At 47.3% G+C, this 23,807-nt stretch overlaps 2 protein-coding genes across 3 annotated transcripts in view; one reads left to right on the plus strand and one right to left on the minus strand.

Annotated features, from left to right (window-relative positions):
- The window catches only part of ARHGEF26 (Rho guanine nucleotide exchange factor 26), a 43,272-nt gene extending 41,387 nt beyond the window's left edge, over positions 1-1,885 (plus strand). The window contains exon 14 of the mRNA XM_084267265.1: positions 160-1,885. Coding sequence (XP_084123391.1) covers positions 160-302 — 143 coding nt within the window. The 3' untranslated portion in view covers positions 303-1,885. The remainder of the gene's footprint in view (positions 1-159) is intronic.
- A 313-nt stretch (positions 1,886-2,198) lies between these two features.
- DHX36 (DEAH-box helicase 36) lies at positions 2,199-22,569 on the minus strand (the record flags this gene model as incomplete). Of its 2 annotated transcripts, XR_014617435.1 has the most annotated exons (26): positions 2,199-2,389; positions 2,478-3,100; positions 3,972-4,124; positions 4,672-4,792; positions 5,628-5,718; positions 5,814-5,913; positions 6,007-6,090; positions 6,695-6,781; positions 7,074-7,247; positions 8,167-8,265; positions 8,849-8,966; positions 9,533-9,676; positions 10,138-10,202; positions 10,312-10,367; positions 11,232-11,319; positions 13,723-13,825; positions 14,987-15,127; positions 15,595-15,676; positions 16,226-16,392; positions 16,536-16,610; positions 17,895-17,974; positions 18,828-18,998; positions 20,106-20,144; positions 20,818-21,013; positions 21,740-21,861; positions 22,366-22,569. XR_014617435.1 is itself a non-coding variant. In XM_084267264.1 (25 exons), the coding sequence occupies 25 exons, from the start codon at positions 22,567-22,569 to the stop codon at positions 2,915-2,917; spliced, it is 2,946 nt and encodes a 981-aa protein (XP_084123390.1). In that variant the 3' UTR covers positions 2,199-2,914. The 2 variants fall into 2 exon arrangements, 1 of the variants encoding a protein (XP_084123390.1); XM_084267264.1 differs by having other exon boundaries at positions 2,199-3,100.
- Positions 22,570-23,807: the final 1,238 nt, after the last annotated feature.

Here is a 23,807-nt window from a genome sequence, read left to right on the forward strand (position 1 = left end):
TGTCCTGAGCCGCTCTCTGTCACGCCTGTCTCAGCCCAGCACTTTAGTCCCCGCTAAGGCAAAGGTCTGTGTGATCAGTGTCAGCTGCCTCCACCCCCACACAACACAGAGCTCGGGCAAAGAACGTGACCCCACTAAACGGGCTGTGGCTCCTTGCAGGCTGGTACGAAGGGGAGCGCTTGCGGGACGGCGAGAGAGGCTGGTTCCCCATGGAGTGTGCCAAGGAGATCACGTGTCGTGCCACCATCGACAAGAACATGGAGCGGATGGGACGCTTGCTGGGCCTCGAGACCAACGTGTAGACACTTGGCTTCCTGTCACTGCAGGATTTGCACTAGCTGGGGCCGTGGGCCTGTGCCCTGTGGCTCTCCTGGAAAGGGCATCGCCAGTGAGAACAGTCTGGGTAACGCAGCCCTGATGCTTCAGCTACTCCTAATTTATGGTTTTGAGAGCTCTGACCCAAAACCTGGCTCAGCCAGTAGCAGATTGTGGCCAGAAGTAGCTGCTGAGGTGCTGGTGGTCGGCTGGGCGGCCCCCTCAGCTCCAGTTCCTCCATCCCTGCCTTGTCTTGCTCCGTGCTGAGAACGGGGAGCGTCCGGCTGCCACAAAGGGGTGTAGCAGCAGGTGTAACGGACCGAACACCAGAACCTCCCCCCTCCATTGAGCAGGAAGTGAACGTCCCTCCTGGGGGGTCCTGCTCCCAGAAACCACGTTTCTCAGCTCTGCACAGCGCAGCTTCAGCACGGCTGCCTCAGAGGAGTCCAGCTGCCTGAACTGCCATGGGCCAGCGTGTTTGCCCCATGTGTTTAACTTGGTCTTCACAGTAAGTCACTGCTGCAGCTCTGGGTTCACTTCATGGGGGTTTGGGGGGGGTGGGGTGCGCTCTTCTGTGCTGGAGGAGTTTTTATTTCCTTCTGTGGAGGCAAAAAGTTCAACTGAACTGCAGTTTCCCTGCATCTTCAGCATTCATCAGGTGCATTGGAGCCCTCGTCCCTAGAAAGGTAAGGCCACCACCAAAGACAGACACGGCAGAGGGTGGCTCAGCCTTGTGTTACCTTTGCCTCCCTGTGCTGTGTGGGGAGGTGGCAGCCCAGGAGTGCTGCAGACACAGAGGGGGGGAAGGGAACCTGAACACGGCCGGTGCTTGCAGCAGAGCTCCCCAGCTGCTGCTCCCCGGGCCGGGCTCTGGGGCAGAGTCTCACAGCCACCCACACCTCACCACAGTGTGTTGGGGTGAGGAAACCACACTCAGGAGTGAAGTGCTGGTGGGTCCTTCTGACTGCAGGTGTGACAGCCTGTGCTGTGCTACAGAAACCTGCCCTGGTGTAAGGACCAGCTGCTGACTCAGCAACAAAGGGAAAAACTCATTGTGGGAGGGTTTGTGCTTGTTCAATCCCCGTCCCTCCCCAGGGGCTGGACGTGGGGTTGTTGGACTGTAACATGGTGATACTGGCTGCTTATAAATGTGTAATGACTTGTATCTGTGTGGAAGGTGGTAATGCTGGAGGGAACTCCTTGCCATGGCTGCCTGACAGCGGTTTTACAGCCTCGTATATTGATCTATATGTGGACTGATAAACCAGCAGCAAGAGAAACTGTAAATCCAACCCAGAGACTTATTTAACATGGAATGGTAGTGAAAATACTGCTAACAGGTGTTTAACACAACTGAATGTATAGATCCAGGCCTTAATTTTATTCAGATTTTTTAATACACTGTATATATTTTCAAACCTCCTGTTTCCAGAGATGCTGTAATGTTTTTTAAAGACCTTTTGAATTTTTCCTATTGTCAGACAGAGTCCTTCAGGCATTAAGGACTTCTCCAAGTTTAAAGGGCACCAACCAATAAAACTTTCAAGCCCTGTCCTGGGTTTGGCTAGGACAGAGTTAATGTCTTTCTGGCAGCGGGTGTAATGGTGTTTGGGAGTTGGGATGGGAGTGGTGCTGGTAACATTCTGATGGTTTAGCTGTTTGCAAGCAGCCAAGGAACTCTCTGTTGTTCATATAATGTGAAGATGGGGACACAGCCAGGACAGGTGACCCACAGAGGGTATCCCATGCCAGTCACATTGTGCTCAGCATGAAGGGGAAGCGCTTTATGGAACAGGAGGCGGCCCCACAGAAGGGTCAGCGTGTTCTTACCCAGTGACAGCACTCGCAACAGAATGCCCAAAACATGAAGAACTAAGAGGAGATGAAGTACCAGTTCAAGAGGAGACATTTAATGTAGTAACACTCTGATCCATACATGGCCTGGTTTAAAAAAAGAAAACTCAGGATGCAGTGAAACCTCCCAGCGGGTCCCACCGCGACCCCCCGACCCGACTCCTCGTCAGCAGCGACACGGGATGGGCACAGGAAGCCAAGAACAATGAACTCAACAGGGCTGAGAGGCAGAGAGCATTTCTGCAGATTGTTTCCTCCCCCAGCACAAATTTAACAGGAAATTCCAAGTTTAATTAAGCTGTAATTACCTTCTGTGGCAGCGTTGGTGAGGGGACTGCTGCCCAGCTGAAGATCACAGCAGCGTGCTCTCTCACCACCCACTGTAACAAAGTCTTCAGAGCCTTGTGAGATGTTTCTACCAGTAGCAAGAACAGTTTAAATAGTAAGCAGGATTTTAACAGGTGTTTTGAATACATATTTGTTACCCAATGGGTAAAAAAATAATAGAAAAGAAAGCTGCAGCAGGACAAGAACAAGACATCAACTACCAGCACTGCACCTCTCGCGGTACAAAGCTACACGAACACAGGGATCATGCACACAGAGACTGCCAACTACTCTGACATCACTGCTCAGTATGAATTAACAGCTTACCCTAAAAAAGTTCTTCCTCTAGCTAAATAAATGCTATAAAAACAGACCAAGAGAAGGTGAGCACGTTGGCTTTATGGATACAGGTGAAGTGTCAACTGTAGCGCTCGCTCTGGAACCGGGGCGCGTAGTTTCTGGCGCTTTCGTTCTCCTGGGTGGTGATCAAGTCTATAATCGCTGTCAGCACGGCTGTGTCCCTGCACCCGGTGTCGTTCCAGTCCACGGGCTGTGGGCTTTCTATTTTCTCTTGTAGAAGGTCATCGAGTTCTCGTCTTAAGTTCTGGAAAGAGGGGAGAGGTTATTGGCGTGGAGGGAAACAGAGAAGAGAAAAGCCATTACTGTTACGCTCATCATCATCCCAACAGGAGGTCCAAGCCCCACAGCCCCTCTGTTCTCCTGCCCATCACACCTGCTGTGTTCCTCCTGCTTCATTCCAACCTTGCTGTTTCCAGGATCAAAAGCTGCTTCTCAAAACCCAGCAGGTTCACATTTTATAATGGACAGCCCCTCTCTGTGCTGCTTTTAGGGACCTACACATCCATTAGCTGACTATGTTTTTAGAAAACCCCTCACAAATACTGTAACTCCTGAGCTAGTCAGATAGGATTTCTAGGCTCTGATGCTAAGCAGAGCGCTATCCAGGTCCTACTTCCTTCTGCTGGAACTTACTACCACCAACTGAGGAGCCCCAGCTTCAGGTATCCATGTTCCTGTGGACATCTCGGGGTGGTAAGTCATCCTACAGCTTTTGCTATGAAAAACTAGAGATTAAACTCTTCAAATCTGAGTAGGACAGGTTTCTAAACCCTTTAAATCCACCCTGTGACTCTGGCTCTGAAGCTTCTACAGTTTTTCAGTATCCCCAAGAATCTCTCTTTCTTTCCTGTTTTACTCCTGCCCAGGTTACCAGGGGGTGCAGACTGTTCCAAATAGTGTTTTCCCTACGTGTTTTACCAGGCACTCACCTGCACCCCTTCAGCAGAGGGCTTTTCTTACTTTGAGTGCTTGCACTGGTTATGGGGAATAATCAAACATTATTCCCTCCCTGTTGGGACACAGCAGTGGGCACACACCAAGAGCAAACATGGGAATCTCTAGTAAAACCAGTGCTACACTAAGGCTTCCACACACATCAGTAAAAAGCCAGTTACCTTCACTAAGTGTGCTATTCTTGCTGGAGACTGGAAAACAATCCATTCATCCACAGCGATGGTGTCCTGATCTTTGTCCTTCTGAATGGATATATCTCCTCCAAAGAACAGCAGACAGTAGGGAGAGACCTCTGTACAATCATACAGGTAAATCTGCAAGGAGACAGAGTCGTCCCATCACCCTTCCAAGCCCCAGCAGTGATGCAGTAACCCTTGTGACAGAATTCCTCATCACTTTTCAATCACTCCTAAGTACACAAGGCGTAGCTGAAGCACCTCAGCTAGTTGGAAAACTTCCATGAAGTCAGATGACACCAGAGCCCCCCAGTCCCAACCAGCCCTTTACACAATGTGGTGATCAAAGATTTTTTCCATAACAGTCAGAGGATAAAAACCAATTCAACAGATTCAAAACTACTACAGCAGATCAAAACCCAGTAAAATAATCTACCTGCTGCTGCCAGAAACTTAAAAAAACCCCCCCAAACTCCCTCAAAGGAGCAAACCAGCAGCAGAATATTAGTCACCTGTGGCACAATAGCACCAGTGTGACAAAGACCATAACTCAATGGAATGTAGCAGGAATGGCCCAAGACAGGAAGGCTTCACACAAAGGCTGTGTGCACAGCCCCTGTGAACAACATCCAACCTTATTAAAGGGCTACAGCAAGAACTGACACAAACAGAACCGGTGACATACGCTGCTGGTTCTCATCTTCAGATGGTACACCAGCCAGTTGTAATGGAATTCTGTCTCTTCCACGTTAACCGACTTGGGATGAATATTGACTGTGCCATCTGTCTTGGTGCAAACCTTCACCCTTCAAAGACAAGAGTTTCTTGTTTAGGATTGAAATAAAACAATGTAAGTAAGTCAATTGTATCCCAACCTAAAAAAAAAAAAAAAAACCCTCCAGTTGTCCACTACCACTCTGGGCTCTGAAAGGACAAGGCCAGGTGTAGAAGCTTCAACCCCTTTCCCAACAGGTTACCTCACAGTGTGGAGTTTTCAGGCCCCTCTCTGCATTTAAGGAGTTTGAGTTCTCTGCCAGCTTTGTCCCCTTAACAAGTTTTTCCATTCTTTTTCCAAATGAGGGGCTGAGCTGCTGAATTTGGTTACATACACCAAGTTTCCAGCAGTTTCTTGGAAAAGCCACATAAAGAACACACACCTCCCAGTTCTTTGGGGGCTGGCCCCAGTGAGGCTCTGTCCAACCCCTGTGATTCTGTGAGAGGCAGTGCCTGTGTGGAACACATTCCCCCCCAGAAAAATCAACCCAAATGGGCAACCCTTCACTCAGATCAGGTCCATAAGGAAGGACAGCTGTATTCCAGCAAGTACACATCACCTGTTACAGCAACAAAGCAATGTAAGTTGTGATGGATCAACTGACACTGATTCCAGGCTCCATGTTGGCAGTACCATGGAAAGATCGTGTCACAACTGAGTAAGGCCTCACACACAGCTGCAAAGACCAGCAGGGACCCACATGTTAAAGCTTCTGAACCCCAGGCTCTCACCTGCCCTTCGCAAAGTGACCCACACCTGAGCTACACACTCACTCACTTGTGCCCTGCAGCCACTGCTTCACCCTACCACACTCCCACCTGTAGGAACCACCTTGCAAGCAAAAGGCTGTTACACCAAACCCTTACATTTTCCTCTTCTTGCTGAAGCTTGGCCGAATCTTTGCAACTTTGGGATATAATCCAGCACAGATGACAGCTTTGAGCAGCTTCTCATTATCTGTAGGACACAGGAAAGTAAATGATGCAGTTGTGCAAACTGAGAGTGCAGCCATCAGCCACTCCCCCCCCACTACCCCTCCTTCCACCCCTTGCCTGAGTTGGTATTGGATTTGGGATCCTTGGGGTCTCTGCTGTTCACAAACCCAGCTGCAAGGAGATGCTCAGCAAACTGTCCTTTCATGTTGTGCAGCATCTAGGAAACAAGAGTTGTCCCCAAGTGATGCTGGTGCCTCAAGGCTCCTCTCCCCTTTCCCCACAGACATGATCTAAGTCCTCAGGGTCTTACCTGGAGGGTGTTTGGAGACAGGAAATACTCCCAGCAATAGTCCTTCTCAGTCCTGAAGCCACGGCACCGAGTCTTCTCCCAGCCCTACAAATTAAAGCCACAATCCAAAGACATTTTTAAGTGAACACTGACTAAAGAACTAAGGACAGCACAAATTGGAAGGTCACAAACCATGTAGTTAGTCTTTTTCACAAGAGAGAAGGCAAACCCTCTGCTCTCTGTGCATTATGTGTATGTAGCACAGAGAAGTAAAACACAACTTCCCCTCTTCAACTGCAAACCTCCTTCTATTGCAGGGACTGAAACCTGGCTAAGTCTGACAGAACTTCATCTGTCACTATTACCAGTCCCAGGCAGAACTGCACTACAGCCCATTTATTTCCTTTTCTTCTCACCCCAGGACTGTGCCACTACACATCCAACACTTCTGAAGCCTCTTGTAGAGGCCAGAAAGACAAGAATTAATGATGTCAGGAAGGTACCTGTAACATCTTTTGTCTAAAGAAATGAGGTTACTGTGCTGCAGACAAGATTAAGATTCCTCAGCACTAGAAGGACGAAAACTGATTTAGTTTTACATTTCTGTGCAGAAATACTTCAGAGCATAACTGGTCAGTTCTCTCCTTAGAGTAACTCCTGTTCCTGCAGTTACCATGTCAGAAGCAGCAGCCCCATCCCACCCCCTTACCGTGAAAGCATTCACCACAGTCAGATGATCACTCTTTGTGTTCTTGGACAGTTCCTTTCTTCTGGCATCTGCAACTTTCTCTTTGCCCTGAGAATAATTAGGACATTTGAAATATGCATGACTGACAGCTCTCTCCTCCCAATCAAAGTACATAAACACAGCAAGACTCTGCATGCTGTGCACAAGAAAATGAAAGCTACTTCCAACACTGTGTGGGCACTGAGGTACTTCCCAGCACGTGGAGGCAACCTCTTACCAACAAAAATGTACTAACATGAGGAGATGAAAGTGTTTCTACATTAGAACATCACCCTGAGTCTCCATGCCCTTCTGAGATTCTTAGAACCTGATGTGCAGTTAGTTCTTTCAGAAACTTTACCAGAGGGATGACAAAAGGGTCTTTGAAGCTGAGGCTGGCTGCAATGGTGAGCACTGGATCCAGGCAGCAGAATAAAGCTCCAAAGAGGATCATCTTCCCAATATGTGGTTCAACTGGTAACCGTGCTAGATGGACACCAAGTGGAGTGAGTTCTTCTTGTCTGTCCAAAGCATTCTGTCAGGAGGATTTAAAGAATAAATAGAAAATAAAGGCAGTCCTTGACAAGGGGAGGATTTCCTCCCAGCAGCCAACAGCATACCCAGAGAACAAAGGAAAGCCTCATTGCTGGAGAGCACAGCTGGCTGTAGTAAGGTGTGGTAGGGAAGTGATCAAGCAAGTTATGAAAAAACAGAAATGTTCAGTTAAAGACAAGAAAACATCAATGGTTTGTGTCTGAAGTGGCTTATTAGGGCTCAGTGTCTTCCTGGACAAAACATGAAGACACTTGAGTGTCTTCCTATGCTCCTGATCAAGCGTAAACTTAGATCTTGCCATCCACAGCACTCCTGTGTTTACTACTCTAGCCTTTGTGTTGCCATGGAAGACCAAAGCTGCAGCTGAATTTTAGTTTCATCTAGACATCATGCCACCCATCTAAACACTGCCCATCACCTAAATCAGATGCTTCACTTTACTGCTGCAACTGATTTTCAGGGATACCAGGGCAAGTGGTACATGTTACTCACCTCTCCTTCCCAGCACCCAAAGGGGCAATGACCCACAAGATCTCTCCCCTATACACCTTATCTGCCCACAGAGTAAGTGTCTCAAACTCTTCACTGACCTGGCTGGGACAGGCTGCAGCTGTGAGCAGGGCAGTAGAGAGGCAGCAAGTAAGATAAATAGTGGCAGGGAACTTAACTGCAAAGCATATGTCTATGTGTTGAGTAATTAGAAAGTATCTCAGGAACTGCCCTATGCAGCCCATAAACATCAGGTACAATGTGAACTTGTTTCCTCTGTTCAGTGAGGATGTATCAAGGGTCTATGAAGTACAGGACAGGGTTGCAAATGCCCAGAGCTCTACCATCAGAGCTGTCTGGTACCAAAGGATGTACTAACAGAGCTCTGCACAGGTCCAGCAATACTTTACCAGCTCCATTAGATGGTTTATGGCCAGCATGACAGCATCACGAGACGGGGGATCCATCAGCTTGCTCAGAAAGTAAGCGATCCCACCAAGCTTTAGGATCTGAAAGCACAAGAGAAACCCCCCCAGAACTACAGCAGCTGGAGAAAGACAGCTGCCTAAAACTGGCAAGCAGTGACCACACTAATTATAACAGTGTGAGTAATTCACAACCTGAGTTATTTGTGCTAATGAAGAACTAAGGACAAAAATAAAACTGCATTAATGATGAAATGTGAAACAAAGATCTATTCTTCAGTATGCTTAAGGAATTGAATCTGAACCGCCAAGAGGAAACTCACACCAGTTCTAAAGCCACTATTTATCAAGATTCTTTTAAGACATCATACATCCCCTGACTCACTGGCATTCTCACTGAAGGTCCTCTGACCGAATGGTGTTTGGGGGGACAGGATGGGCAGCACAGCCCAGTTTTTTAACAACAGAGTTCAGCTGTTACCTGCTCCAAACAATCCTTTTTTCCCTGGGTTTGATGCCTCTAGGTACAAGAATGCATTGTGCAAAAGCTGAAGAGAATTATAACGTCTTGAAGACAGCCCTGGTTTCACAGTGTGTTAACTTCATCTCTCAACCTCTTACCCCAGTGGAAAAATAAATACTTATGTTTCAAGATGCCTATGTTTACCTTGATCTGTAAGCAGAGTTCTTCCAAGGGCGTCCTCAGGATTTCTGGCAACTGATAATCATCTAGAAGGCTAGCACGTAGTCCATTGTAGAGATGGTAACAGTGGCCTGGCTGAACTCTGGAATTATTTAAATAAGGAACTGTTGGTTTGTTGGGCTTTGTTCCCCCTGACACTGTGACATTTCGATTGTGTGTGTTTATAAACAGTTCCAAGACACCACAAGGAATTAGAACTGAGGTGTATTCAGTTAAAATCCATTTCAGCTTCCTGAAACAAGAGGCATGCTGAGCACAGCAGTCTCCCAGTGACTGCTGCGAGGAGTAATGAAGAGCCCAGAGAACTGCAAGTCTGAACAAGGCAGAAAGTGTTCCACAAGCAGGGGGAGGAATTTCAAAAGCTGGTATTAATTTGCAGGCAATTTTCAATTTCATAAATGTGGTGTGAAGGCAAACAGTAACAACAAAAAAGTGTAAAGTGTGGGACTTACAAGGAGGGAAACTCCTGGCTGAAGTGCAGCACAAGTGCCATCAGTCCCCCAGAAAGACAAAGAACCCCCCCAGAAGAACAAGATACCCTGTGTTGGCACCTGCTGCTGAGCACATGGACAGCAAAGCAGTACACACCACCTGCTCCATGGCTGAAACTGAGCATCACAAGAGGTCCTGCTTATCCCCCAGGCTCACCTTCCTGCTCGGCCTTTCCTCTGCTTGGCGTTGGCTTTGCTGACCCACTCTGCTGCCATGGTGCTGATGTTGTTCTGGGTGTCAAAGTGAGTTTCCTTTATCTTCCCACCGTCTATAACGAACACGACGTCATCGATCGTAATGCTGGTTAAAAGGAACACTGAGATTGAAACACAGCTCTCGAGCTCTGCAACCCAGCCCAGGGTTACACAGGGGTTCAGAGCCCCTCTTTACCCCTCCCAAACTGTGAGCCAAGGATAAAATAATCAGCTCTGTGTTTGGAATGTCACTGAGAATCACACTGCTGAGCAGTTCAAGAGGCACCTGATTTACTCTCCCAGGTCCAGTGACAGTCCCTACATGGGGTCACAAGTCTGCAGACAGGACAGGCAGCTCAGACTCATCATTACAGCATCATCCCCATGTCAGTTGTTTAAAACAATCACAGGAAAACTCCTGTTTAGTCTATAAACATTGCTAAAGATAAAGCACTAGAAATGAATGGCACAAACCCATCTATTTCTGGAAACCCCAAACAGGGTTACACTTCATGCCAGGGTTATCTGGTTGAACATACAGCTATTTTGGGTTGTGTAGCTATTTACCTGGTCTCTGCAATGTTGGTGGCAATCACAATCTTCCTTACTCCTGGGGGGGTCTTCTTAAAAACCTGCAATTATCCATGGCCAATTCATATGTTTGCCAAAGCCAAACATATGCCTAATTAATTTTAATAGTTGTGAAATGTTATTTTACTGCATAAGAAGAGCAAAGCATACCTGAGTCTGGTTAACAGTAGGCATCAATGAGTGTAAAGGTATGATGACAAACCTATCTGAAAATGAAAAATGAGTAGAAGATACAGTGTGAGCACAGAAACTTTAATTTCACAGGGAAATCAAGTATGCAAAGCAGAGAAAATCTGCTGTAAGCCAGCCTAGTGCCTGTGTTTGGGAATTCACAGGCATACATATCATTATGGCACATTCTAAAGTAAAAGGGTACAAAGGAAGTTTGGGCTTTAAAAATTATGCTATAAAGACAGCTTTAAGAAAAGACATGAAATGAGGTGTAGTAATTTGCATTACATTTAAAAATTCTTAACTTATTAAACAAATGCTCAAGTTTAATCAAGAAACTGGTAGTCTCAATCTTTCAGTACCCTGACATTCCTTATGGAACACACACAGCACGAGCTGCAAGACAACTATCTGAACAGTTAAGAGCATAGTTAGGGGAGTCAGATGGAAATGTGAGTCAAGCAAACAGGACAAATTAAAGTGTATGGGAGAGGCAGAGAGTATTTTAGTGTCCTGGAATAAACAGGATTTAAAAAGAGCTGTCAGTGAGGCAGTGGATGGAAGCTGCTGTAGAATCAAGGAAAGAAGTGGACATGGAATGCAGAGCTTGGGTTTGAATGGCTGCAAGGGAGGGCAGAAGGAAGGGGAAAAAGGATGTAGATTTGAGATTCTTTTTCAGGCTGTTCACTCCTACACTGAGGAAAGCAAGTCATTATCATCAGCAGATGAGATAGCACAGGAATGCAAGAAATGCTCAACACACTCAACTGTTTTGAGACACAAAGACTAAAAGGAGGAAAAAAACACCAAACCCAGTGCAATGCCAGCAACCCACATGCAGGAATTAAGAGTTTCCACTAATGCTACTGCTAGAATTCCATGTAAAATTGGGTATTTACCTGACTTAAACATGACTTGTGACATCAAGAGATCATGCAAAGTGCTGATGTTGTCCCAGCCTGGAAGAAACACTAGAATTGCTCCATCCTGTGAGTAAAGGAGGGAGTGAGGGGAGAGAGGTCAGAGTAGGGTACCTGTGATGCAAAGAACCACCCACCTGCACACTAACACAGATGTGCTGGGCAGGAGGTATCTGAAACCTCAGTGACTCAAGCTTGGAGCAGAGTTTGTAAGACTGTTTTCTGTGGAAGAGCCAGCTGTGTATATTTATCTGAACATAATAAATAAGGGATTGAGCTTAAGCATTTCCCCCCCCAGTGTTTCAAACACTGCCATGCCAACACCAGAGTAACCTGAGCTGCAAAGAAAAGGAGAAACTAAGGTGTAATTTTCAACACATGGAGAACAAAACATGAACCAGCAACTGATCTTCATTACCCACAGCATAAATGCTTTGTCAGTTGAAGTGTTACATTGGACCTTTTTAATAGCTTGAATTCTTTTATATTTCTAGTAATAAAAGTTCTTTTTAAGGAATCAGCCATACTGTCAGCTCTGCCACAGATGCTGCTGAGCACAGAAACAAATAGCTAATTTCAGGTTATGTCAATCTACATACACTACACCTGTGGTGACAGCAGCTATTCTTCTGTTTGTACTGCTCCAGGTACAGTGTCCTCCTGCTGTCAATATTCAGATGAGGCTATTACTAATCAAGGTAAGGCTCATTCTGGGATAACCATTAATGCAGCTGGATTAACTACTGATTGTGACAAGCTGGAAGAGTCCCCTAGCTGTGTGTTTAGTAAGTGCAGCCAGACTTTTGCCAGACTCTATAAATTTCTGTCTTCACAGCATCCAAGTCATATTGGGGCAGAAAAACCTTTAAAGTCGATTGGACAGGGAGACAGGAGGCAGAACACATCAATTCCACATACTGCTCCTGCCCTCTCCCTCCCACTGCCCAGGAGTTAAGCATGGAGAGTTAGCTACATGAGTTAGCTCTACACTCAACAAGTTTTCACTTTTCTAAAGCACAAAACATACTTCTACAACCCACTACAAAGAAGGCTGCCTTTGACAAATGCATACAGTCACAGAGAAAGCTAAAAGTTCAAATATAATTTGTTATTCTATCAGTCTCCATCAAATAATTAAGGTGTATGATTAATTTGAAGGCTTATTTAAAAGCCTATCCAAAAGAAAAAATAAAAATGCAGTGATGTTAATTAAAACAGCAGCCAAACCTTGAGCTATCTACCTTGTTTTGTGAGACAATCCCTGCTGGCAGTGAAAGAATCCAGGCTTTTCCCCCCTTGCTCAGAAGGGCCCATAAACAAGCACACCAAGTTCCTTATGTACACAGCTCTCATTGAGACCCACAGCCCTTCCAAGGGAGCACTTAGAGCTGTGCCCCCCTTTCAACATGGATTCTATCCCATCCTGTCAATAAATACTAACCACATTCTAACCTCAGGGCTTAAATAGTGTAAGGCTGAGCTATACACACAGGTTCCAATAGTGCCTAAACAGAGCAGGCGGCCTACGGGGAGTTGTAATACACAACTCAGTCTTGGGCTGCTTTTAAGCTCTTTGTCTGCGGAGACACCTCATGGGGAGCTGTGTAGATGGCTCCGACTTGAGTTGTGTTGTAAACAGACTGAAGCGGGCACTTCACAAAACCTGAAAAACTTGTATGGAGCCTTGCTAAGCCTTGGCTTCCTTCCACAAACATATGTCCTGAGTCCCAATCAAACCACTACTCAAACTGTTTGACAAGCCCTAAGGGTCCGCATTTGGTTTCGATGGGCCAAGACAATGGGAATATGCAAGAGATAGGGCCGGAGGTGTCAGGCCCAGCCCTGCATCCTGTCACACACATCAGCAAAATGAACCAAATAAAAGCCCTGGCATTCGAGCTAATATTGGGAGCCGTTCCTCCAACCTTAGGAGGAGACCCTTCCCCCTTAGCCGGGCGGCTGGCTGAGGTAATGTATTGGGAGCCCTTACCTGAGAGACGGGGTAAGTGGCTATTTGATATGTTTTAAGTGTGTCGTTCTGGGTGACTAACGTATGGGTAATATTTTGTGTGCTTGTGAGCTGTGATCCTATGTTTTAGGGAAGCCACAGTGGTTGTAGTAAGAGTATTTTGTGGATCTTTTGTGATTGTAATCAGTGTGGTCATACTTCCAAACTGCAATAGTGAATTCCCCATTGTATCCAACAATAACCTGCAAGTGACGTACTGAATCTGCATTCTGGTTTTTTTTTTTAGAATAAATTACTATTAATTCTATTTTAAAAGCCTGTGGTTCAGTGTCTTTCCGTCACAATAGTTATCAGGTATTTAAGGCTGTCAGCTTCTTCTCAGAACAGAAACCAAACCCATTATTCTTCTCTGTATCTGCATGACAAGCAAAAGGAATGAGGAGCTCTGACACCCCCAGCACCGACCACTGAAACTGGTGCTGCAGGTGACAGCAGCCTTACCTCTTCTTCCAAAACGATGTGTCTGATAAGTGCTGCTATGAGGTCAAGGTCGACCTTGTCATCATCCATCATCTCCAAGGCATCTATGGTACTTGCTGAATACCTACAGGCACGGGAAGCATCCAGATCAGTAACTGATGAACAGTCACACGCTCCTGTTTCTGTTACCTGGCCCCACAATCACACTCACATGCAACCCACACTGCACAATGATCTGTCTGTTCAGTTACTGCACCTCCAGTGTAACTGAGATTTAGTTTAGCAGGATTATCACCAGTTAGATGAGCTGGTTTAAGAATTACCACATTATGACTGAACTGCATTTGAAGCATTTACATGATCTCTCCTCATAGACCTAAACTATCCGAGTTCACCCTTCAATTCCTCCCCCTCTCACAGTGAGTACAGGAGGTGTGCCCACCCCTTCAGGCCTTTCACTTGGTGGAAACTAACACTATGGAAAGAACTGCCAATTGGTTCAGAAGGTACAGTGGAAAGGGAAGGAGGGGTACAAGTGGGATGAGCAGAGCACAAGACAGGCTGCAGATACAGCACTGAGGACTCAGCCCTTAGAAAAGGGGAGATGAAACCAAGCCAGCTATATTCATTATTGTTACCAGGCTGGAAATACAGAAAGACCCAAGATGCAGAGGACTAAAACAAGAAGATGCTGTTCCTGAAACCAATCAGCCAGCCTACCCAAGCAAGACACCTGTCCAGATCACCAAATGCTCACAATCAAAATATTCTGAGCACCTAGTAGAGATGATCCTCTCTAGAGGCAAAACTATTTCTCTTGGCTTTAAGCCATGCTAGAGGAATGTTAAAACAGTCTGAGGAACAGGTTGTGGAGGGTTGATTTTATTTTTTTCCTGAAGCATTATTAAGCCCAGCACCCTTTGTATTATGCTGATTATGAGCTAAAACCTCGTGAGATCTCTCTCAAAGACGCTGCCTGAAGAAGGGGAGAATTCATCAGAAGAGAATGAATGAAGCTCCAGCAGCCTAAGGCTTTGCTGAAGACCCCAACGGACAACACCAACGTCCAGCAGGCACCTGGGAGAGAGCTGGCAGCTTGCACATGCTCTCTCTGGTAACTGCAGGGCCCTTCAGTGGCTGCCAGCCAGCTCCATCCTCACTGTGTCCCACAGCAGCAGCTATCCCACCGCCAATAAGGGCACAGGCACAGGCACAGCACTAATCTATGTTTCTTGGTTAAGAAGCGTCTGGAAAACGAACACAGAAAGAGTAACTGGAGAACTACCTGCCCCGCAGCTGCCTCAAGTAGTCTGTCCACCTTTCTCTGTAGATTTCCTCTTTTTCCTCCTTTTCTGGCCTGCTGACATGCCCTTGCATGAAGCCTTTCTTCCACCGTGGCCGACGGTCTGTGTTTTCTGGAGTGTATCTTCACAGGAGAAAACAAACCTCATTACACCGGGAAACTGAAGGAGTTAAAGCCAAGCAGCTTTCCAAACTGCAGACAACAGGCTGCACTTAATGCCACATAAATAAGGTTCCTGTAAGGTTGCTTTGAGAAAAGAAATGTAAAACCCCAGTATCATCTCTGGTGAGCATGAGAACACGCAGAAAAAACCCAACCCTGGACAAACAGAACAACCAGCTTGACTGAGCAGCCTGAAAATTAACCACAAGACAAACAAGGTGTTTCTTCCTCCTCAAGCCAACATTTCCAGGTGCTATTTTTAATTACCATAAAAACTACCAAACTTCCCTTGAGAGGTTTTCTGTTGGAATACACAGCTAGGCATTCCACTGGCTGGTGACACTGAGATAATCTTTGAAAAGAAATCCTAAGCAACCCTCTGCCCCCAAATACTCTCTCTATAATGGCTCTCAGAAAAAAACACTTACCTCAACTTCTCAATTACATCTTCCAGAAGATATTCCACCACAGGGAAAGTGAACCCAGGTATGTGAATCATTGGACAATTATCTGTTGAGGAAAACATTGCCCAGTTTATAAACAGCAAATAAAATACTGCACTGAAATAACAGAGGCAGAAAAACATTCTTTGTTATTCTTGCAGTAGAGTTGCCAGGTCTACAGGGCTTTTCTGTTTATCCTTGATTCTCACAGATTCAATTGCAAATAAAGCTGCTGAATAAAACCAGCAGAGGCAGGAAGCAGCACACTGGAACCAGATGAACATGCAGAAGAACAGCTACGTGACAGAGCTGGAAGACTGAAAAACTAAAGGCTTGAATCTGGCTGCCCACTCACACCAAGACTTCTAAAATATGGTAAATATTAGTAAATATTTAATGGGAAAGCACTCTAGAGATGCTGTTTCCACAATATGTCTGAAAATACAGATGAGGAGACAAACCTAAGGGAACAGACATCTCAGCAGCTGGCAGCTACCTGTAAAACTGAAGTCATTACCTCTTTTGATAAAACTCCATCCCAGAATGTGAGAACTGCATCACACTGCAGGAACCCCAGTGACTTAAGCAGAACATTCCCAGGAAGCACTCCACCTACCAAAATACTCGGAGAACTTCTCAGCATTCAAGGTAGCACTCATCAGAATCACTTTCAGGTCCAAACGGATATTGAGAAGATCTTTAATTATGCTCATTAAGACATCTGACTGGAGATTTCTCTCATGAATTTCATCAAGGACTACATGACTAATGCTGGACAAGTGCCTAAAACACAAAGAGCAGGCAGTGAAATATTTCTTTTTAGTGAAAGTAAAACAACCAAGCCAGAGCCAAGCCTCCTAGGAGCAGCCTGGTAGTGAAGTCATTTCATAATTATATTCAGTTTCTTATTAAACAGGAAAACTTACTTATCTGACTGGAGCCACTGTAGGACAATTCCTGTGGTACAGTATAAAATTGAACCTTGTTTCCTTGGCAACCGACTGGAAGAAACACATTAAGAATTCCTCAGTTCTCTCCTGTATTTTACCAAGTACTTCAAAAGCTTAAAAATCAAAACACAGGTAGTCATGACAGGCATCACCAAGCACCCCTCATCCTCCAACTCACTCACAGGTCAACTGGAGGAGCAGGGAACTAGGCCACAGTTGCAGCATCTTTCTGGGTGGGGAATGAACTGGTCTGAGAGGAGCCCCGACTTCCCAGACATCGTTTCTCACCATGTGCACAGTGATCTGCTGGCCCCACATTTCTGCAGCTCTATGAGCTCAGCACAGATGATGACAGCTGAACATGCAGCAGTGTAACAGTGATTAAATAGTTAAAAACATAACTGAGCTTCTATAAACTCAAAAAGCTGGAACCAGGCTGTCATCCCTCACCAGCAGTTTCTGATGAATGACTGAGATTCCATTATTTGCTGGTAACATTTCAGATTTTGTTTTTAAACTGTAGATGACTCCAAACATGTCCAGAGGAGGGTGACAGGGCTGGGGAAGTGTCTGGAGCACAAGTCCTGTGAGGAGCAGCTGAGGGAGCTGGGGCGTTTTAGCCTTGAGAAAAGGAGGCTGAGGGGAGACCTCATCACTCTCTACAGCTACCCACAAGGAGGGGGTAGAGAGGTGGGGGTCAGTCTCTTCTCTCAGGTGACAAGCCATAGGATGAGAGGAAATGGTTTCAAACTGCACCAGGGAGATTTAGGTTGGGTATCAGGAAGAATTTCTGCACTGAAAGGGCTGTCAGGCATTGGGACAGGCTGCCCAGGGAGGTGGTGGAGTCCCCATCCCTGGAGGGGTTTAAAAGGTGAGTGGACATGGTCTAGAGGTGGGCTGGGCAGGGTCAGGCTGTGGTTGGACTTGGTGATCTTCCAAGGTCTCTCCCTACCCAGGTGATTCTCTGCAATAGCTTCTGCTCTATGGCACTACACCTGTGAGTTCTTATCAATGCACCTAGCTTTACCACCAGATCCCAGCAGGATCACTCAAGAGGCAGGTGTACACATAATTCCTGCAGGAAGACAGCTTATAGTATTCTCTCCTTCAGCATTTCCATTTTTCTTTGTAATTCATGGATTAGGGACATCAGTTTTCTCTCTCACTATAGCAGAGCCTTTTAGAAGAGCTGAAAAGGACTTAATAGACAAGCAGGACTTGGTGCTAACCACTTACTCACTGCATAAAGTACAATCATCACACTCAAACCTCCTGCTGCACCTCAGAGACGTTTTCCCTGTGCCAGCTCCTCAGAGCCAAGGGAGCCCCTCTCACCTCTGCAGACGGATCTGGTACCCTGTACTCTTGCCATTACCACACACTTCTGCCCGTTCAGCAGCAACTCTCTCAGCCACCTTAGAAAAATCATATCAGATTGTGCATTACAGAAATGTTTTCAAAACCCTTCAAGACTCATCTATGATTTAGCTACTCATCCACAGATAATACCCAGAACCAAGAAATCCTGTAGACAACAGAGAAACACCCCAAACCCCACTATTTCTCCTCCACAGAGGACAGCATTTCCTGTCAGCATCCCAGGAACAGGACCCATCTTAGAGAACCCAGCCACTCAGGCATTAGCTACAAACTCACCTGATCAGTGAGCTTTCCCCACAGGAAGCAAGGTTCTATGATCACTTGACAACTATCAAGAAGAGTAATTACTGTGCACTTAAAAGCCAAATTCTTACTCCCTGATGTACAGGTCTCACACAACATTAGTGTTTAGCTTAATTCACATTTGCACTGCCCAAGTCCATTAATAGCAGAGATATAAACATGATTAAACTCAGAGAGGAATGGGGCTTGCAGAAGTATCAGGTTAGTGTGTAGTAACAAAACTGTTGCTTGCAGTAGAATGGAAGGTGACAGAACACACAAGAAGCCACCTCTGCTGCCACCTCAGCTGCCCACTGCAGGCTGACTGCTCCTCCAGAGCTCTGCATTTTCTGTGAGGACATGTGAAGCAGAGCAGCCTCTCTGAGAGGAGTACAGACCAATCCTACCCAGTCCTTCGGCATTTTCTCAGATGTTGACTTCAGATCACCCAGCAGACTGTACACCCCCATCATAAGCCTGCCCATGGCTCCCAGGCCCGGTAAGAAACCCTCTGTCATTCAGTGACTCTGAGTAAGGCAGCACTTCTTCCTCTGACCTACTGGGGGAGGGAAATCCCAAGTAAGTTACCCAGCTTGTCAAACCTACCGAGATAGCACTGATCCTCCTGGGCTGGGTACAGACAATCCTGCACGTGGAGCCCTTCCCTCGCTCGATGTAGTCGTCCAGGATGAACTGGGTGACTTGGGTTGTCTTCCCACAGCCCGTTTCTCCGCTTATCACAGTCACTCGGTTATTGTTGATGAGGTTTACGAGTTCCTGTTCCCAAAGAGAAAATATTGACTGTCTTGTTGCTCAAAACAGATTTGAGGAGGATGCTCTGATCCCACAGGGTGAGCTCAGTGTCACAGCAGCACACCAGTGGCACAGTATTAAGCAGATCAGTTTAACCCACACACAAGACACTCCTGCACGTTTGCACGTCGTGTGTGCATGGCTCAAAGCACATCAGATCTCAGTACTAGTTTTAATTATTAAAGATCCTATGTGAGAACAACATAGAGGAGGTAAAATGAAAGCCTGAAAGGCATTTTTTTAACCTTTCTCCCTCCTCCTTCCCTATCCTGGGAGACTAAAAACAATGATTCCCCCAGGCCTCCAGCCTGTGCTAACTCAAGTGCGACACTTCAACACTCCTTACACCAGAGCAACAGATGCTGATACTCCCACCCTCTCCCTCCCTCTCCCTCCCAATCCAAAGGATTCCAAAAGGGAGCAGCACTATTTTAAGGAACAAAAAGTAGCAGGAAGAACCACAGATACATTAATTTTACAAAGGAAGGCCACTAATCATTCATTGAACGTGCAAAAGAAAACACAACAGAATACTTAGTTTCTACTTCATACAGACAACAAGTGAAGAATTAACACCAATTAATAATGACCCATACTATTGCTGATGTTTGGCTGGAAAACCAGTGTCAGTAACAGCCAGCAGTGCAGCCACGTGATTAAAAAAGGTTTAATCAGTATTATATTAAATTCTAAACTGGACAAATGTTTGAATGGCCACAATCTCTTTACTGTAACTGCACGACAGTTTACACAGTAACTGCTCTGTATAAAACTCAAGTAACTAGGAACATTCTAGAAGTTTAACTGGAAGAGAAAGAAGAAAAGCTCTATACTTTGAAAAGGTCTCCAGCATCCAACACCATTTCCACACCTAACGCTGCCTGTACTGAGAGAACTGTACAGGGCCCCAGAGGAACCACATGCACCTCACTGAGCCGTGAGCCTGAGCTACTCCCTGGGCACAAGCAGAGTCCAGCACTGGAACTGGGGAGGCTGCAGCACCTTCTTCATGGGCACGTCCCAGTTACACACCTGTCTTACCACAGAGCCCTTCAGGTTAAGCACATTTACCTGTCTCATCCCATAGGAAGGGAGCTTCTCTCGGAACCTCTGGGGAGAAAGAAAACAGCAAGATGTATCTTCAAACACCTGCCCAGCACAGTAAACCAGACTTCATCCATGGTGTGGGCTCAGCCACGAAGTAACACATCAGACTGTTCAGCCAGTACTTATATATAAACACAGGGCCACTAAAAAGGAGTTTCATTCCATGTGTGTTTAGCACAATTACCTGAAACCAAGAGCTCAGCACACAAACAGGTACACAGGTAGGTAGGGCTGTAAGACAAGTGCCTTGTATCAAAGGGAGAGCACTTCTCCATGGGAAGAATGTTCTGGTGACTTTATGCCACACTTAAACTATGTTTTTAAGAGGCAATTCCTTCAGAGTCCATTTTCTACTCTCAGTTTTGGCCAGAAAAGCAGGAATACAATCCTTTTTAAAAAAATATAAAGTCAAACAAAACCACCACCCAAAGCTGAATGACACACGCTTAAAATCTTAGATTTTATGCAACCAGAATCATCACAAAGTCTGGTTTTAACTGCTGCCCTACTGACAGGTATGTATTTTGTAAACTCTGAAGGTAATTTTTAGCCAGAGTAACATCATGACAACTTCTTAATAAAGAAATTCCAATAACTTATTTTCTGTTTAGTTTAGTTTGAAAAAAAAAAGGTAAGATAAACCCAAAAGCTTTCTATGTAACACATGGAAAAGTACCTGCATTTCAATGTATCTAGGATCAGACTTCTTCTTCCTTAAGTCTTCTTTAAGTTGCTCATCTAAATCATTATCCTGCTCATTTTTTTCAAAGAGATATTCCACATCCCGATCAAGAAATGTTTTCTCCAGGACTGGTCTCTGTCTTACAGGGGCTTTTTCAGCTTCTGGCTTCACTTTTGCAGGCTGTTCTGGTCTGAAGTAAGTACAGAGAATGGAAACAGCAAAGATTACCCAAGCTGTGCCTGGCCACTGTGAAGAGTACATCGACCCTTCAAGGCAGACCCTACACCTCCTTTTGAGACATTACACCCAGGAGCTACTCAACCATCAGCCAAGAGCGTGTGCTGCCAGAACAGTTCAAGCCTGAAAATTACCAGCCATCAACTTTCCCATCAGCATCTAGAAACAGAACGTGTTCTCAGGCATCTAACAAAGCAAGAACACAACCCCAGAGAACCACTGCTCAGACCCACAGCCCTGTAACTGGATCCCTGGCTCCAGTGGGTTCAGTCACCTCCCTTGTCTGCCCATTTCCCTGTTAGCATTCAAAATTTGTAGGTGTTAGAAACAGACCCTATTTCATGGAGACAGAGGGAACGTTCCAAGACTGCACAATGACTGGAAAACAAAGTCAAATGTCACCACTGGAAGAGGTCAGGGGAGCTTCAGAATCCCATCTCTCTATGCCAGTGGGCCTGGAGATCAATTACAGGAAACAAATTAACAGCCCAAACTCAACAGAGTTTTCCAGTCATGGTTACAACTGCTTCAGTATGAGGACACAGGTGGGAATCCCTGAGTTTGTGTTCAGTTATTTCACTCACCAAACCCAAGCAGCTTCTGACACACCTTCCCGCCAGCCTGGGGGGAGAGTGTTCACCTTGGAATGCATAACCCCCGAGCAATGGCCTCTCCTTACCCCTCTTCCTCCCCAGACCACCAGGACATCGCTTCTTGCTCCTTCTCAGTTTTAGCCTGGACGGTGTTCAGCAGCTGCACGATCCGCTCCTCCCTGCGCTCGTCCATCTGCACAACGGCTCTCTGGGTAGCGAGAAGAGGGTGTCACCGGCACGGGCAGAGCGAACCTGCCGCCCCCGCCTCACCCGCGACCTCCTCACGCACCCCCGCTCCCGCCTGACCAACCTCGCTCCCGCCTCACCCGCTCCCGCCTCACGCGCCCCCGCTCCCGCCTCACCGGCACTTCAACGCCCACCGCGAGCCCCGAAACCGCCGCTCGGGGCTTCCTTCGAGGAGCCGCTGCCCAGCCGGACAGGGGTCCCGCCGCGCCGGGCAGGACCCGCCCCAGGCCCCCCTCACACCCGCCGTGCCGCGGAGGGTCCGGGGCCTGCGGTTCCTCCCGACACCCCCGGCCAGGCGCCGCCCGCCATCCCCGGGGCCTTGCTCTGCGCTGCGGGGCCCAGCAGGCCGGGCGCCTTCCCCGCCCGCCGCAGTCCGCCCGCCCTGTGCCCAGAGGCCGGGCCGGGCCGCTGGAGAGCGGCTGAGCCCCGGCGGGCGCGCCGGGCCCGCGGCGGGCAGAGCCCTCACCTGCTGCCGGTCCGTCTCCTTGCTCTTCTGGCCCTGCTTCCGCGCGTACCACAGCCCGATCTCGCGGCCCTTGAGGTGGCTGGGGTGGCGGCCCCGACCGCCGCCGCGGCCGCCGTGTCCCCCCGCGAAGGAAGAGTGGGCCGAGGAAGCGCCGCCATCGCCGCCGCGGTCCCGGCCCCGCTCCCAGCGGTGCTCGAAGCTCATGGCTGCCCGGCGACCGGCGACCGGGGCCGCCCGCCCCATCCGCTGCCTCACTTCCGCCCGCTGCGAGGGCCGCCGGTTCGAGGCCCCCGCCCGCCGCCGCGTCCTGGCGTGAGGCAGCCTGGGCACCGCGCCGTGTCACCGCTGTCCACCTCGCTCGCTTCTTCCTTCACAGCAGCTTTCATTTCCCTTTCTGAGGCTGCGGGCAGGGTGTTCAGGTCCCGCGGTCTCCACCAGCCCCTGGGGCTGCCCCTGCATGACACGGACTGAAACCGGCACCGGGGCCGCACGAGGGATCCTCTGCCCAAGATCCCTGCAGCACTAAACCTCTTAAAGCAGATAAAACCATCCACAGAACTACCACCCTTGTGCATGACTCAACAACCCAGGTCCTGAGAGCAGGGCAGCCCAGGGCCCATCCAAGTCACACCTCTGAGAGACGAGGCCTCTTCCGAGTGCCCTTCAGCCAGCCAGCCACAAGCCCCTGCCCTCACATGTCAACCTGTCCCTGAAACACACTGAAAGGTCAGACAGGGGAAAAACAACCGAGGAGGAAGGAAAAACTAACCCTTGGTTAGTTTTAACCACGTTTCATAACCCCTTATGAAAGAATTGTTTTAAAAATCAAGTCCAAATACATGGAATGAACTGATAAACGAAGACACCTCACCACAGGAGTGAGCAAGCCAAGAGCAAGTTATCCCCCACAGGAAGTCTCCTGTGCTTCCTGCAAGGAGCTGGATCTACTCAGTAATTACACATTGGGTTTGCAGACATTTTGTTTAATGATCTAAGTCATTTAGAGCAAAAAATAAAATAATCAGACGTGTACATCATCAAATTCACAGATTCATTAAAGAAAATGGTATGTGGTAATACAGCAGCAAGACAACAGTTGGGTCACTACAGCTGGGTCAAGCTCTGGGTGGCAGCTGCATTGAATTTCAACACCTCTGACTTCTAACCCTTTGGAAATGTATCAGATTAACACATCCACGGGGCCAAATCCCTGCCAGGGAACAGCTAAAGCTGTGGCAGACTGTCCCCTCCATCACAACTCACAGAATCACAAGGCTGGAAAAGCCCTTTAAGATCCTCAAGTCCAACCGTCCCTGTCCTGTGCCAAACCAGCTCCCTGAGCACCTCATCTCCCCTCTGTTAAACACCCTCAGGGGGTGACTCAGCCCCTCCCTGGGCAGCCTGTGCCACAGCCCCACAACTCTGCCAGGGAAGAACTTTGC

The sequence above is a fragment of the Gallinula chloropus genome, assembly GCF_964237585.1.
Source record: "Gallinula chloropus genome assembly, chromosome: 8".
NCBI lineage: Eukaryota > Metazoa > Chordata > Aves > Gruiformes > Rallidae > Gallinula > Gallinula chloropus.